Raw genomic sequence first — 17,797 nt, 5'->3', positions numbered from 1 at the left:
ATGACTGGCAGCTACGGCTGCCAAACAAAAACCATAAAATTACGGTAAAATGTCTTTGTTGGAATAAAGTGCAAAAAATAATAAATCTACAGATATTTGCATTAAAATGTTTACAGAAAAACACTGTCATTTTACAGACTTTTCCTAGATTACTACGATCAAATCCGTTCAATAAAGGTATACACTAAGAGTTTTACAAAGAAACACTGTTTTTATACAAACCTCTCCTAGATTATTATGATCAAACATTATCAATAATGTGACTGCACTAAAAGTTCAAGAGAAAATGTTATTTAAAAGAATTTTCCCTAAATCATTACGATTAAACACCTATAATAACATGCCAAGACATGCTCATGATCGTAATTTAACAGTTTTTTTTTGGATCAAAAATTTTTGGGAAAAACAACAAATGAGATACAACTGATTAAATTTCTCACAACTTTAAAATTATAGCGGTTACATTTTATTGAATAGTGTTTATGTAAAACATGTAGAGGTTTAGGTTATATGGAATGATTCAGTTACAGATCCTAAATGAAATGGGATTGTAACGTGAAGGGGACGCTTACAAATGAGTGCATATCCAAAGGCAAGCAACAGTCAACACAGGGGCAAACAGATGTAACATTTTGCAGGGAATCCAGAGTCATGGTCAAATAACAGGCAAATGGTCAGTCCCGGCAGCAAACAACGTAAACAATTAACAAACAAAGCAAGGCAAAAGAAGAGAAATGCGTCAAAATGTTCACAGTAGCAGTATCCGCTTGTTAAGTGGTGACGTGTTTGTGACATATACTGTTTCCGGGTCCAAGCCACCATTCATTTGAGTGGAGAAATCATTCGTTTATGATCGCGTTTTATTCCTATCACACATTAAAGCTAATTTTACATAAAGTCATAGTGTACACAACAATCTCTGGGCTTGCTGTATAACAAATACCAAAATTTTAACAATTTATGAATAAATGAATCACTTTCTGGCCATCGGATATTAGGCATGGACATATATATTGCGATCATGACTTTCGAAATTATTAAATCGCTTTGTAAACGTTTATAATTACCATTTTATGAATCTCCCCATTCAGTTGAATAGAGCGCTTGGACCCGGAAGCCGCTCCGCGTGACGTCACACTTAACAAGCGGATAACAAGACTAAGCAATTGGTGCGTGCGTCTGTGCTTCTTTTAAAGTGCATGTAATCAGTTCATAACGATCCTCCGACTGTGTGTGTGCAATCAGCGGAATCTGAAACAGGTGTTTGTGAGCACTCTTAGTGTGTTACTTTATTAAATAGATTTGATCGTAATAATCTAGAAAAAGTCTGTAAAATAACAGTGTTTCTCTGTAAACATTTTAATGAAAATATCTGTAGATTTATTATTTTTTGCACTTTTTTTCAACAAAGAAATTTTATCTTAATTTTATGGGTTTTCTTTGGCAGCCGTAGCTGCCAGTCATTTGACCTTTTTTTAACGATTTTTTTTTTGTTTTTTACAGAGCAAGTAATTACAATTTATTACTTTAATTTTACGTAATTTTAAATGTACTTAAAAAACAGGAAAAAAACAGTTTTTGTAAAAAACAGACAAATTGCTGTAATTTGTCATTACTTATGTAGTACATAAAATAACAGTCAAGCCGTTAATTTACAGATAATGTTTGTAATTTTTACGAACTTTTGAATATAATTTAAAATAACAGAAAAAATACTGTATAAATAATACTGTAATTTCCCTGTATAAAAAACAAAAATTTCAGTAATTTGTCTTAATTAATAAAGTACCTAAAATGAAAGTCAAACGGTTAATTTAGAAAGAATGGTTGTCATTTCACTAAGTTTTGAATATAATGTGAAATGACAAAAAATTACTGTAAAAAATGTAAGGTTATTTTCTGTAAAATTAGTTTTTTTTTTTTACAGTGTGCTATTTCTGTGCATTGCATTTGCATTCATTTCAATATTTAACTTGTGGTAGCCTATATGATTATTCTTAATTTATTTAGGTCCACCATGTTTTTTATACTAACTTAGAGACTAAACAAAGGTTTGCAGACTTTCTGTATGTATGCGATGTAACATTTTCAGTGCTACAGGGAAATCCAAACCTCTTGAAGACTGTAAAAAGCCCCAGGTGTAGGGATAAGTCCAGGCCACATGCTGTCATGGAGCTCCAGTACTTTCCGAGACTTCCCCGTGAGACCGCTACACTATATTTAGCCCACTTTGACTCATTTAGTGGCTTAATTTGTCTGGAAGAAGACTAATCAGGACCGGTAATTCAGCAACACCACTTTGTCCAATGGTATGTTATGAAGCTATTTATTCTATTATAATCTTGACTGACCCTCATGACCTATTTGAGAGGAAGTTATCATTTCCTTATTTTACGCTGGTGTTTGCTTGTATAGTGGGTGAGGCTAGTGGCCGTTGGTGGCCATGAGGACTGTTTGAAGAAGCCAAACAGTAAAAGGTGCAGCTGAGGAAACGGGTTGAGTCTTTAAGTTTGGCTTGGTGTTCATAGAGTTCATATGTCTTATAAATGTTGTAATAATATAAATATGGTTGGATATTATATCTATATTATATATCATTTTGAACATGAGCTGCCTCTTGATCTTTGTAAATTTTTCACATGTATTCTGATGCCTTTGTTCACTGAGATTGATAATAATTAATAGAAACCTAGAGAATTATTTATTTATTCTTTTATTTCCTCTCATTCTTTCTCTCTGTCTTATTTTCTCTCCATAATCTTTGCTATATAGACACACATCTTCCTCAACCAACTATCATTTAATCATATATTATTTTATTCCTTCTCTTAATCTCCACCCTTTACAAACTGAAAACATGTACACGATTTAGAGATGGACATTTACTCGTGACAATAACAAACCTACACCTCACCTAATTACATATATTATTTGTGCTTTTTTTGTTTTATTTTAAATCTGCTGTATGTTCTCTGTCTTCGATGAAAAGCAAATAAAAAAAGAAGAAGAAACCAAGAGAAAAACTCTCTTTGTGTCCGCTGAGCAGCTGCGGGTGCTCGGAGCCACCAGGAAAGTCAAACAGAATGGCTCATCTGTGATTTCCCGTTCTTAATGAACACCATCAGATTCAAATACCATTCTAGAGCTGACCTGAATTTAACAAACTCATCTTTAAATTATCATGAGATAATTACCATATTAATACAAAAAGGAAATTACTAGCAATTAGTCTCCATTAATAGGGTTCAATTTGGTATGTCATTAGAGAGAACGATTTGATACAATTCTTCAGGGGTGGCCAACCCTGCTCCTGGAGAGCCACTTTCCTGCAGATTTTATTTGCTACTCATATCAAACACACCTGAACCAATTAATTAGGACCTGAACACCACGTGATAATTACAGGCAGGGGTGATTGATATGGGTTGCTACTGAAATCTGCAGAAAGGTGGCTCTCCAGTAACAGGGTTGGCCACCCCTGCAATACTTTGTAATCTAGCATGAAAATTAGTTCATTAAAAAAATAAATCTAGAGAATTTTCAACTGTTCTCTTAAGTTTTCATAGCTGTATGGGTACCAAAAAGTATAGGATTTTCCATGGTCAGAAAAATGGGACACTAAAGAAGCAAAGGGAGAGCTTTGTCAATGCCATGTAATGATAGTAATGTAAGCCATGCCTGCTGAGCACATGAATGAGCTCTAGACAGCATCACTACAATAAATCACATAATATTTACCAGAGAGAAAATTTTATGACACATGTTAGTAATTGCAATATCAAACTTACTAAACAAAAAGAAGGTAAGTTGTTGATGTGTGCTACCGTTCTCTGTCTGAACCGTGTCTGTGATCCATACATAATCTTTTCTGCGTGAACACATATACAATTGCACATTTTGACAGGCAGGTAAACTGTAAAAATGCTGGTTTTCACACAATCAATTTGTGTTGGGACACAGAGTTTCCGTTAGCTTGTTAGTTTTTTACAATTTGAAGTGGATTGAACATCAAACAATCAAGTTGTCCCCCCAAAAAATTCAAGAATTATGTTGTTTCAGCTTATTTTAAATAAGTAGTTTGGACCGAGTTTTATGGTTGGACATAGTTTTGTGAAGAGACTTTCAAACAGAATATATATCTGAAGACAATCACCTGTTCCACCTTTAAATAAAATTGGGACATTTTAAACAAAACTAGTGTTAGACTGGTAATCACTGATTCGGTCATAAAATAATCACATATGTTCAATATCATTTTAAAATAATTCTATTAGTTTTAATTTTAAATGTTTTTTTGGTTGTAAATCACTTCCCAAAAACATACAGTATTATTTGAAATGTAGAAACCTTCTTCATTAAAAAAAATGTGTTCAAATGTTATGTAGAAAGTATTTACTTTGTATAGCACATCTTTTGCCACATGTGGATGCAACTATGATTCTACAAGAGTTTCACATAATCTGTTTTAGGTCTGAGCTCTGCACAAAACATTTTTCGATTCCCATTATTAAATTAAGAATTTCACAGAGTTGGCTGTCATTGTTATTTTTGACTGTTTGTTTGAGGAAGTGCAATTTCAATTCTGTTAAAATGAAGCAACCCTGACAGATCATCTATTAGTGTGATGGAGGTTGTGAGTCCTCCCACTTTCTAAGAAGACCAAGTACAATAACACAGTTATCCTCACATAAATTATCCCACAAGCTCTGTCAGATAGAATTAAAGGGATAGTTCACCCAAACTGAAAATTCTGTCACCATTTACTCACCATTTACTTGTTACAAACCTGCCTGACATTCTTTTCTCTTTTAAACACTAAGAAAATATTCTGAAGAAAGCTGTAATCATTGACATCCATATATTTGTCTTTCCTACTAAAGAAGTCAAATGTTGTTAGCTTTCTTCAGAATATTTCCTTTAGTGTTTACCAGAAAAAAGAAAGCTACGGAATCCACTGAAATGTGAGTATTTTAATTTTGGGTGAACTATCCCTTTAAGAGTGTTTTGTGTCCAAAATGGAACAGCATTGTCTCGTAAATCTATTCTCGATAAATGAAATCTGTGTCAAGTTCAAAACCCAATTTGCTGGATTCAGCTGTGCCAGTGCTTAAAATGGAAAACTCATTAAGGCTGATGGTATAAACAGTAGGCAACAGTGTGCCCACAGAGACACACTGTTGGCATTTCCCCCTGTTAAGCTCAGCACTTAGTTAAGATCAAGTGATCAATCAGTCGGTAAACCAGTTCCGCGTCATTGCTTAAAAAGCTTAATTTTAGCCTTCCCTTTCTAATTCTGCTGTCGATCTGTTCATGTATCTGGTCAAGTCAGGGCATGCTAGTTCCACCTGACTACTGAGTCATCATACCAATGACTGAATCAAAGATATATATTCTTCCTCGATCTAGAGGTTTCCCTCCAGCTGTTATTTAAAAGCAACACTAAAAGCGTTTGCCTTTTGTTTGATGTGTGATGTCATTTCATGGCTCTCAAGAATCGACAATGTACAAAATTCAGATGATTAACTGTCACACTATACTGTGCGTTCAAATCTGTCATGGACTGTGGAAAGAAGTTGATTAAAGGGTCATCATCACATATTTGTCAATCAGTCTAGCATGATGATTAGAACAAGTTGTTGCTGTGAATCAAAAATACACTTTTTCATTCATTCATTTATTTATTCATTTTCCTTCGGCTTAGTCTCTTTATTCATCAGGGGTCTCCACAGTAGAATGAACCGCCAACTTATCCAGCATATGTTTTACACAGAGGATGTCCTTCCAGCTGCTAACCAGTAGTGGGAAACATCCATTCACACTCATTCACCCCTACACCTCCCACCCCTAAATACCCCCCCTTTAACCCTGATCTGTTCCAGGACCTCACAATTTGCAAATTAAACAATGCCTTTTGCATATGTCTTTGTACTGTGGGGGGAAACTAGAGCACCCAGAGAAAACCCATGCCAACAAGGGCAGAAAATGCAAACTCCACACAGAAATGCCAACTGACCCTGCCGGGGCTCGAACCAGTGACCTTCTTGCTGTGAGGCGATAGTGCTAACCACTGTGTCACCCAAATACGCTTTTTTATTTAAAAAAAGAAAAGTAAATTCATATTAAACGAAGAGTTCACAAATGTGACCATGGACCCCAAAACTAGTCAAAAGTCAATTTTTTTTGCCATTGAGATTTAAACAGAATATTTACTGAACTAGGCTATTCAGTGATGTACTATAGACCATTTGAATGTGGTGGTGCCATTGGCACATTTACTGCTTGTTGTCAAACTATTTTATAACTGTAACAAAAGTCAATTCAATCATAACTTAAAGTTTAAACTGCTGTCATAACATTTATTTATCAGTATTTGGACCTTTTGTGTTTCTTGGAAGCTATGATAATTAAAAATGTAAAGCAGTAAATACGCTAAGACCATTGTTATTGTTTACATCCCTCAAAATGATCTATGGGGTTTGTTAGGATAGGACAATATTTAGATCAAATACAACTATTTGAAAATCTAGAATCTGAGGGTTTAAAAAAATCTAAATATTCAGGAAATTACCTTTTAAAATTGTCTATAAGTGTTTAGCAATGCGAATTACTAATCAAATTAGTTACAGTTTAAGTTTCCTACTTAGAGGATGGGAAGTTTACTAAATATCTTCAAGGAACGTGATCTTTACCTAATTTTTGAAGGTTTTTTAACATAAAAAAAAATTAAAAGATTTTCTGCCACGAGATCAGTTACAGGTTCATCATATATTTGTCAGCCAGTTTTCAGAACGATTTAGTCATCTGAGAAAAATGTAAGAAATCCTAAAAGATTCTTGTAATCCTAAGCTAAAATCTGTGGTCTTTGATCGTTGGTTTAATAGCTGCTCAGCTTTTCCTCAGAACTTTTCAAACACTTAGTACCAAAAATGTTGAAATAATTGTATCTCGTACATAATAGCTGTACAACAATAGATGATCAGTCTGTGTAAAAAATGGAAGATTATTTGCAAAATCATTCAACACATATATGAATGTAGTCATATTGTAGTCCTGATAACAAAACTGTGAGGGCACGCTTGAACGATAGGTCAGGTGATATAGATTGATGATAGATATTGCTAATTTCGTCACCAGCTCTCACGCTTTCATCATCAAATATGGTTCATAATGTTCAGTTTGGATTGATATGGGCTCATTTGTATGTGCTTATTTTTAATGTAACATCCCCATTCATTGCCATTATATGAATTCATCTAAAAATATTTTTTAATGTTCTACTGAAAAAAAAAGTCACTTACATATTGGAAGCCCTGTGGCTGAGTAAATTAAGAGGAAATTTTCTTTTTTGGGGGGTGAACTAATCCCCTTTTAAGCATTTTAAATATCTTTACTTTTTAATCATATCCTGTCTTTTTGGTAACAGTTAGGACCATGTTAAGGCAAATGATTTTTACAGAACAGAAATCCCTTAGTGCATTATCTTATTTTAGCTACAAGAATAGGAAGGTGGTGTTACACAAATTTCCTAACTTGACAAAAAAAGCTTAACTTAAGTCTTAACTTAAGGGAAACCCAACAACTGTTAAAAACGATTGGAAAAACTGAAAACAATTGCTTATAATTGTGCTGTCCAATAAAGCATTGCATTTATAGATGATTGAAAATAGAAAGCAAAAATGGTTAATGGTAGAAGGACTCTCGAAGGACCCTAAAGATGGCATATTTTGATGACAAAACACAGACTCCACTATGTCATAGTATCTTGAAGTTACACATTTGCACTTGTAGTACAAAAGTGTGCTTTTTGATAGGCCACTATCCCAGTCACAGGTTATGATGTGACTAGACAAAACTCTGTCAGGTGTATCTATATGAAGAGATTGCTTGGTGCTTTTTGTTCAGAATTTCCCTTTTTGTGTTTATTGAACCAACAAATTCATGCATGTTTCAAATGACATGAAAGCAAATAAAGCAGGCTCTGCATAGAGATACTGCAGAAGTGCTCATCATGTTGATCACAGTGTGGTAAAGACATGCTCTACCATTTAAGCTGTGACAGCAGCAAAGAAGGAAGAGAGTGATGGTGACGACAAGCCCAGCTGAGAAGAGACAGGAAATGTGGCTCAGCTAAAGCGACTTGCCATTTCCTGGTTGCTTGACAGAAGTACAAACAGCAAGAGAGCAGAAAAGAGCCGAGCAGTGATCCTCCTGATGGATCCTGAATGATTCAGAGGCTTACAGCGTGGACACATTGTGGACATTTACAGCCAGCTTGGTGGGGGCTTAGCAGAGACGGGGGTAACAGGAGCCCCTCCACCCAATCACCTGCCATGAGACATGGACTTGCCCCTAAATGAACAGCAATTGGTAAAGTTATTATTCATTAACACAGATTTTGTGATTTTACTCTTGCTTTCTGCTGAAGTGCACATTGCTCTGGTAGTCCAGAAGCTCTTGCATTTGCTCTCAGTGTGTGTGTGTACATTTCAGAGAATGTTTGATGAAGCTGCTGACAGCCCAACTTCCCCTATAGGAGTGGGCGGATCAAGCCGCATCATTTAAGCTAAGCATAGCTGCTCTCTCTTTGAAATGTTTCCACCAGCCTCTTTCCAGTGACAGTCACATGTGAAGGTTTCTTCATGATACACATGTTCTTGCTTGTGACTCGGTCTTGGCAGAACTTCATAAAGGTTATTGTGAGCTCTTTATCAGAAATCAAAATAAATAGTATTCAGGCCTGTAGTATTGCTGGTGGTTTAAGAACCTCTGTGAAATCCAGGTGTGCATTCAAGTTTTTTTTTATTTTCACTCACAGCTAGTGTTGTCAAAAGTATTGATATATTGCTAAAAATCAATACTGGAATATTTAAAATGATTAGTATTAATAGTAGCTTTTTTCTCTCACGCTCTCTCTTAACAGCAGGGAGACTTTAACACTTTTGTTTTAAACAGAAAATATAATTGATTTTTTTTGTAACTTAATGTCTTTTTGACTTTATGGTTTAGTTTTTTCCTTTTTTACGTAGTTTGCATACTTTTAATACTTTTAATGCAGATTTTTTTCTGTGGTATCGAAAACTGTATCGAATATCGATATTTCTTAAGGTATCATATCAAACTTCCAGTATTGTGACTGACAACAGTACTCACATCCATAAGCCAAGCCTAAAAAGGGATTTCCACACTGTAAAAACTGCTACTTTACTTTAAAAAGTGAGTAAAAGCATTGTAACTGTTAAGTTGACAATTTATTTTTTATAATTATGCAGACATTTAAAGGTGCAGTAGGTGATTGTCTTCAGACACATTTTTTTGTTGTGCTGGTTGAAAGTCTCTTCACATTCCAATAGTACTGATGAAAGTAAATGATCTAAATGTATTTATATGTATTTTTATATTCTGGGTAAGGCATAAGACTAAAAATGTTCATCCATTTAAAATTTGTTGGTCCGATAATTCCCATAATTCTGATAAGTAGCCTAAACTATCTGCCAACAAAAGTAGATTTGTACATCTGCACAGCCGATCACCAGATCAGGCGTTTGCGCATGCAATCACGCCACGTTCATGACTTACACATGAAAGAGACAGCTGTAAAAACAAATGCTCAATCAAAACTTTAAAATCCTGAATCAATATCGAAGTTACTTTTGCACGCTGAAGGAAGCAGGACACCATAGCTGAAATATTTCTGTTAGACGGGTAATGTTGTGTTTTAACATGCAAAAATGATGTAGATTGTGTTGTTTTACAAACAGGTTGTGCTCAGAAGTGTTTCAACCACTGAAATCTTCCAGTGAAAAATTGCTGTGACTATTTTAAGTTTTTTAAGGGACCTTTTACACCATCGATAATGTAGATTTTTTATTTAGTTTGACAACAAAACATCAGTAAATAGCGCTGTTCTGCCTAGCCAGATTTACTGAGGTGAAGTTGTTTTTATATTCACACCACATTGGTTCATTTTTGAACAATGACAACCTGTAATGCACTCCCTATATTGTTTACCATGCTACTCTGAATATTCGGTTTCATTAATATATGAACTTCCATGCAAGTAAGTCTTAGTAATAAGTGTAATTTCTGCATGCTGCTGGCCAAGCACTAAGCATACAGTTGTCGCTTTAGAACAAAGTGTGAGAAAGTGAGACCAGTGATCCTTGCATGCATGAAATATTCCACATTATGACAAATTTTGCTTGCTACATACCTGAAAACGTGCTAGATATAATACAGTTTTTTGTTCGGAACTGCAGTATTATAAAGTATTGTAAAGTTTTCTAACTTTCAAATGAGTAAGTTGTCTACTGTCACCTTTAAGGTGCGCGTTCATGATAGGAGGCGTGGCTTTTGACGGCAGGGGTGGGACTGTATTTCAGAGATATTATGCTAACCGGTTAGCATTTTGGCAGATCACCTACTGCACCTATAATTTACTTAATAATATAAGGCAACGGTTTTACTTGTTTTTTTTTTTTTTTAAATAAAGTCTAAAATCTCTTTTTACAGTGCAACAAAATGATTTGAAGACTGATAATGGAAATGCTTGCAGATAAAAGTTGCAAAGGTGGTAACCTGTTTATCAGAGAAATCAATAAAACTGCAGATAAATATGGGCTTGTGGGAAATATTGTGACATATGTCATACAGTTTAGGGGAACAACCGCTTATACCTGTGGCTGTGTGACTTTGGGTTAGCTTTATACATTATATAATGTGCAAATTTGCACCTTGAAATAATATGCAAACATAACTTAAAACTATGACTTTTTAATGTGTCAATAACATACACAAATGGTGCTTTGATAGAATGCTGCTTCAATGATTTTGTACCCCTCAAGATTTTAGCAAACCAGTTTAGATTTACTCATTTATGAATGACAGATATATGCGAGTGCTCCCTGTTTTGGTCCTAATGGCAAAGCCATGGATGTTGCTCTTCTGTTTGCTTGGGGAGTTTGCACTGGATCCATTGTTAAACTTGCACAGCTTTGCATGCTCTGTAGTTTCCTGTTGTGTTAACACCAGTGTGTGCATGCTCTGATTTTGGAGATAGCGTCCAGTCATGCTATAGTTACTAGTTCACTTGTGCAAAACTACATCGCTTCGAAGTAGACTAATTTGTGGTGGGTTGTTTAAGGATAAATTAGACAAATGTAGGGTTGTCCAGTTCTGCTGACGAAGGACCAACATCCTATTGATATTAGTTATTTTAAGCAAATTTGACTGGAAGTTTCTAGTTTGTATGAAAACACTGCTAAGCTGATTCAGATGTGTTTAAATAGGGCGGGAGCCGGCCTTCAATGAACATATTTGGACGTCCATGGAAAGATTAATTGGTCCACATTTTAACGTCTGCATTCTTGAGATGTGATTTCTTCACATACTATTTTCTGAGTCTGATTTCTTTTAGTGAATGAAATGATTCAAGTTCATAAAACTGCTCTAATAATTTTGCTCAAGTGATTTTCTTCAGCTAACCTCGATGATTGGGTTGTAGTGGTCAATATAGTTCACTGAAGATGAAGGTTGTCAGTGAGGAACTTAAATTCTGGTCTGTTTGTGACTTTAAGGAAACAGAAGTCAAAATATAATGCAGAAACTATGTACATCAACTATATTATTAATTGGAAAAGTAGATTACCTGCTTTTAAAGGTGACATAGAATGAAAATCTGGATATAACTAGGCATATCTGAACAATAAGAGTTCAGTCCATGGAAATGACATACCCATGAGCCACAAACACCATTATTTTATCATTATCATGTAAATCCCATTAGTGTTATTTTCCCTATTAAATGACTGTATTATGCCACTGTGTTAACAAAGAAGTGTCAAGAAGAGTCATGAAATCATTATTTCCAGTCATAAGCTATACTTTTCCCTGTTTAGTTCAAGGCTTTTTTTTATGCATGTTACAGTTTCACTCTCAGAAAAGCAGGTTAAGCTAAACAAGTCAGCACCCACAATGAGAATTAGAAGTGCATACACTACTAGGTGATATAATATTATAATGTTGTTAATCATATATTAAGATGTCATTTAAATGACTGAATATGTATGATGCGACAACAAAACAAATTGTTCAGTCTTATAAATTAATATGTAGTTGAAATAAAAGAACAACTCCAATCAAGTTTGAACATTCACCAGTTGGATAAAACATCCAGATTTGATCATGGGTTCTATGATCGGCTGTCAAATGAGTTGTCAGATGCTGATGTACCCAGATGCATCACTTATATCTCCAGTATCAGACTATCCATCATTCATGGCATTTTGTAGTTTTAATATCTCTAAAAATCATCTTCTTTTACTTGTTATGACTTTATTTATTTAATATAGACACTAATTTAGTGAATGAAAGTGAAAGCCATTGGCAGGAAAGTTTAAACATAATGTAAGCAGTGCATAAATACAGGCACTGGTAATTTTGACCCGCTCTGGTGCTTATAAACGCCTCGCTTTTTGATAAGGTTTAATATAAAAAAAGATTTTACGTTTGGGAAATGTAAATGAGGCATGTTTTTGTAAAATCAATTCCTGGGAAGATTGTTTTATTAAAGTTCAGATATGTACATTTAAAAAACAGTGGCAGGTAGAATGTACTCCTCAGCGGTTTAGTGTTGATGTGTGTTTATTGCTCTTACATGGTTTTTTGTGAATGAAATGATGTTAATAAACTTTATAATCTCATCTGTTTACGCACAGGTTGATAATAATTCCTGCTGTGATTTCATATAAGTTAAACTCAGGAGCAAAATAGGTTGCTCACACAAATAGGTTGTTCATAGAATAAAATAAATCTCTTCATCACTTCAGTTGGAAATATTGTCATTTGAAGCCTTGAGACGAAGAACTAAAGTCCATATTTAAAAATTTTGAGTTTTATTTTTTTCTTCATTTGGATTGTGAACATTACATTATATATTTTTATTTTACTTGAAGATAGACAACAAAACCTCAATTCTAAGCGGATAACGTTTCAGTGTCAGTATTAAGAACCAAAAGTTATTCTGTTTTATATTTCTCAAATGTGGAAGAACGGTATATGTCCAGTTAGTGTGGAATAACAGTATGGGCTCTATTTTGATGATCCATGCGCAGAGCGCAAAACGCAGGGCGCAAACGCTTTCAGGGCATGTCAGAACACATTTTTGCTGATTTAAGGATGGGAAAATCTGCTTTGCGCCATGGCGTATGGTCTAAAAGGGTTGAGTTTATTTTCTTAAATAGTTATAGGTGTGTTTTGAGAATAAACCAATTAGAGTCTCATCTCCCATTCCCTTTAAGGGCCAGCTTTGTCGCGCCATAAGCGAATTCGCTATTTACAGGACGTAAAGTAAGTCTAAGTGGAAAAACTAAGCATTTCACCAGCAAACAGTTAACAGTTTTTTTTTTTAACAGAAAACTGTTAAACAGAGCATCTACTATGTGAGAATGAGAGATAATGGAACTACTTTCACATTCGCTCTTGGATAGGGAAACCTTTACGCACAGACATCAATTAGTCTATAAATAATTAATTTTGTTTGTTAAGCGCAAATATTCATTTCAAAACTATTTCTAAATTTAGTTCTAATTTCCATCAAACAAATAAATGAACAATATTAACGAAGTGTGCTCAAAAACCTGTTATATCCTAAAACCCATGCTTTGCCCCATATGGTCTAAAACCTGACAGGTTAATAAAACAAACATAAATATGGATATAATAAATAATACTGCTAATAATAATAACATTATACAAAAGCAAATTGCTATGAATGAACTGAAAAAGCCTCCCGAGATGAAGAAGACATAAAAGCAGTGATTTTTCATATTTATATAGGCTAGAAAATAATATGTTTAGTAATATTTTAATCCTTTATATTTATATCCTATATCTATTCTTATTATATCCTCTATATATATATATATATATATATATATATATATATATATATATATATATATATATATATATATATCCTTAATATTTAATTTTTTTCATATGTAAAGATATTTGCCTATTGCTCTCTTGTGCGTATTAAGCAGTGTGTAAGTGAGGTGCAACTCTGCGCCGGAGTTTAGACCGGGTTTGTTTTGGTCTAATGAAAAATCTATTTTAGTTTCTCAAAATAGCAACGCGCCAGCAGTGCGCCTCAGAACGCCTTCCTTTTTAGACCAGAACACCTATGGGCGCACATATGAGCGCTAATGCATTTGCTATTTAAACAGCGTAGCGCAACGCCTCAAAACAACTCTTGCGCCAAGCTGAAACTACCAAAAGACTATTGCGCTGCGCCTTGCGCCACATTGCGCCGGGTGTATGATAGGGCCCTATAACTCTAATTCGTCATATCACTTTAAGTCACTCAAGATCTGATTCCTTTATCTTAGCTTTAATACAGTAACAGAAACTTTATGTTAATATGAAGTATTTAATTTAATTAAGTTCATTATTATTATTATTATTATTATTATTATTCAAAAACAGAAAATACAGTATGAACAATGCACAATACATACCCTTCTAAACATAGACAACTAAACCTGTGTAAATGCTACGTCACAATGTTTTCATGCTCCTCCATTTCACAATATAAATAAATAAATATATAAACAAATAAACTGCTTGATGTAGTTTACACAGGACTCAAGGGAAATATACATTGATACAGCTTTATTATATATGGCATTTGGTTTGTTCTGATAGGTTAACTGTTTTTGTGTTGTTTAGCGATTCTCATCACATTCAGAGAGAGAGAGAGATCGGATCAAATATACATTTTTTCCACTCACCTCTTTCGGGTGATTTATCCTTGTTTTTGTTCTCCTCTTTGATTCAAATATGCTTTCCCAGCATCCCTCAAAGCCTAGATTACTCTGTCCTTCCATTTGTTCATGTCGGCTCTGCTTTCTTTGCAGAGGATTTGCCTTTTAATTTCAGAAGCGGACATGACAGCAAGCAGCATCTCCATTCTTCTTAGTGGACATACATTTTTTTTTTTTTTTTTCACGAGATGCTATTTAAATGTTGTAAATACAGACTCTTGTTTATGCAAACAAGGAATATACTCAATTTGTCTAAATATTTTTTAACTACTTTTAAAACTATAACTATTTTGCAGGTGTGGATTTCAGGGTATGTCACACTGTGTATATGTGTAAGTTTGTATGTATGTGTGAGCATCAGGTACTGATATGAGCTGCCGGGGCATCAGAGCAGAGCTCATTAATATTCACAACCTTTACAAATGTGGTCAAAACTAACCAGATTAATGTTGGAAATGGACCTGTAAAACCATTTCTTTATAATGATATCAAAAATACAGTTTTACATATTAAATCAATACATTCTATAACACCTTCGTGGAAGCTCAAAGCAATTATCCTGACCTTAATCAGGTGTGTTTCTTAGAGGGGGTTTCACAAAGGTTGTGGACTAAGAACAGCAGACTGGATATGCATTTAGAAGTAAAACTTTTCAGTTTATTCATGAAGCCTTACAGTTAATGTGATAGATTACCGAAAAGGAGAATGTGCTGTTAATTTACTCACCCTCAGGCCATCCAAGATGTTGGTGAGTTTTTTTTTCTTTAGTAGAACAATTCATAATATTTGTAACAATAGCTACAGCCACTTTAAAGGGCCATGAAACCCTCCTGTCTCCGCAGTTCAGCTCTGTTCAGGTGGGAATGTTGAGTGGCGAAAGAGGAAAGCATTTGCATGAAAAGGGGTATTAATGTACACTGTCCCTGCCAAATAAAAATAAATAAATCCAGTTCTACATGTTATTGCACATAATTTGAAACCACACTTTACACATTTCCTCTGGAGTTTAATTTCTGGTGTTTCATTCTTAATTTATCAACTTTAACTGCAGTTTGGCACTTTCACTTTCATTCAGGAACATTTTATGCATTGTAACAAACAAGATATTGGATGTGAGGAACTGCTGGAAGAGTGTTGTTTTAAAGAAATTTGATACTACACGCTGAATGGTAAAAAAAACCCTCTACATTTATCGGTAGAAACAGAGCCGTGTGTGTATAGACTATCCTTTCACAAAATGCGGCAAAAGTCCTACATGAAGGTGATAGATTGTTTAGGTGTTTACATGTGGACAGGTGTTTACAGCAGCAGCATTTATACCAGATCTCTCAATTCCTAATATTGTAGTGATATTAACATACTGTAAACTTAGTAACAAAATCATTTTGACTAATGTATGTCTTTAAAAACTGAAAGAGTACTGCTGATGATACTAAGTAACTTTGCCATCTGAATAAACCAAAGAACAGTTCACACACTTACCAAATCCGTAGAGACAGCACAATCATCACCAACTGAAACCGTGTCTTTTTTTAAAAGGACACAAGTGGCAAATCCGGATCTCACCATTTTCAGATGCGAAAAGCTTTTGGGTAAAAAAAGTTTCTAACAAACATATTTTTGTCGTGTGTTAGCAGACCACTGTCATCCACACGTGAGTCCAGCTGCGCTCTTATAGCGAGGAAATGGAAACAAAACCTTTGTTGCGGCACATTTAGAAATGCAACACTGACAATTCATACCTCCAAACAATTCTTCTTCTTCCACTTGTTTTAATCACAGTTGGCACCACAATGTGGTGTCTCTCTGCTGTCTGAACACTGTAACAGGTAAAAGCTTACGACTTCGAATCTATTATGCATATTAATGAAGTTGTACCTCATACACAATAGAGCATGCTGATTGGTTCGATCCAAGTTCTTCTTTCGAATTAATGCTAAAAGCTGAAAGACATCACATTGTACCCGGCGTTACAGACATCCAGTCTACACGTTGGAATTTAAACAAGGATCTCATTGCCATGAGGTAGCTTCAAAAATTTTGAATCTGGACGAATTTGTTTGAAATATCGCAAAAACAACCAATTTTTAGGCAAAATATTACTCATGACTATTACTACTGCTGGCAAAACAAGAAGTGATCTCTTATGATAGAGCTTAGCAACATTTGCAGAAGCTGTGGATTAATAATAGATCTAATGTTTTTTTTAGCAATGTTCAGACTTCACAAGACATCATTGTGTCATCAAGAGCTACAAGTATTCATTTTGTTTTGCCTGTATTTGACTTTTATGTTTGTTTATTTTTCTGTGCTAGTAGCCTTTGATCATAGTCTTAGCTTAAAATCTTCTTTAATGTTTTGAAGAAAATAGTCCCGTATGTCTTGGATGACCTAAGGGTAGATTAACAGCATTTTTTTGGCTTTGTCATGTGTGTTAGTTCATGACCTAGACCTCAGGATGTTTTGTCAAAAGACAGTTTACAGCATCTTACTCTTTCCTTTTATCTCTCTCTCACTCTCTCTCTTTCTCTCACTCTCTCTCTCTCTCTCTCTCTCTCTCTCTCTCTCTGTCTTTCAGAAAGATGTCGTTTACCTGCAGCAGTGGTTGGAGGCATTCGTGGCGTCTTTTGAGAAGGTCATTGATGTGCACTCGATTGAGCCTCGCCGGTGAGTCAGTTTCATGCTGACCTATCAAAATGTCATATGCGGAGGGAGTTGATATGTAGGTGGTCAGGTCCAGATGCAACTCAGTCTATGATGGTATTTAGTGGACTATTTTTGTTTAATTGCTCAGTCACCAGTGGTTCAGTTAGAAAAAAAAACACCTTTTAAAAACACATCCTGCAATGTTTGATAGAGTAAGCAAGCATTGATATTTTTGAAGTTCATGCAATGAAAGTCAGACATGCCATCGAAAGATTAGCACACATGCTTCAGGTTATATTGAGCTGTGATGTTCTGAAATAAAGAATCGATTC

At 34.8% G+C, this 17,797-nt stretch overlaps 1 protein-coding gene across 8 annotated transcripts in view; it reads left to right on the top strand.

Moving 5' to 3' along the window:
* Window positions 1–17,797, top strand: part of nbeal2 (neurobeachin-like 2) — a 167,817-nt gene that overhangs the window by 22,622 nt on the left and 127,398 nt on the right. For 4 of the 8 annotated variants that reach the window (XM_087284947.1, XM_087284944.1, XM_087284945.1 and 1 more), the window contains exons 1-2: window positions 8,158–8,367; window positions 17,398–17,486. In XM_087284947.1, coding sequence (XP_087141073.1) covers window positions 8,338–8,367; window positions 17,398–17,486 — 119 coding nt within the window. In that variant the 5' untranslated portion in view covers window positions 8,158–8,337. 8 annotated transcript variants of the gene reach the window in all.

The sequence above is a fragment of the Danio rerio genome, chromosome 16, assembly GCF_052040795.2.
Source record: "Danio rerio strain M-AB ecotype USA chromosome 16, GRCz13ab, whole genome shotgun sequence".
NCBI classification, from domain to species: Eukaryota; Metazoa; Chordata; class Actinopteri; order Cypriniformes; family Danionidae; genus Danio; species Danio rerio.
Note: the sequence above shows the minus strand (reverse complement) of the source record. Positions and strands in the feature narration are given on the sequence as shown.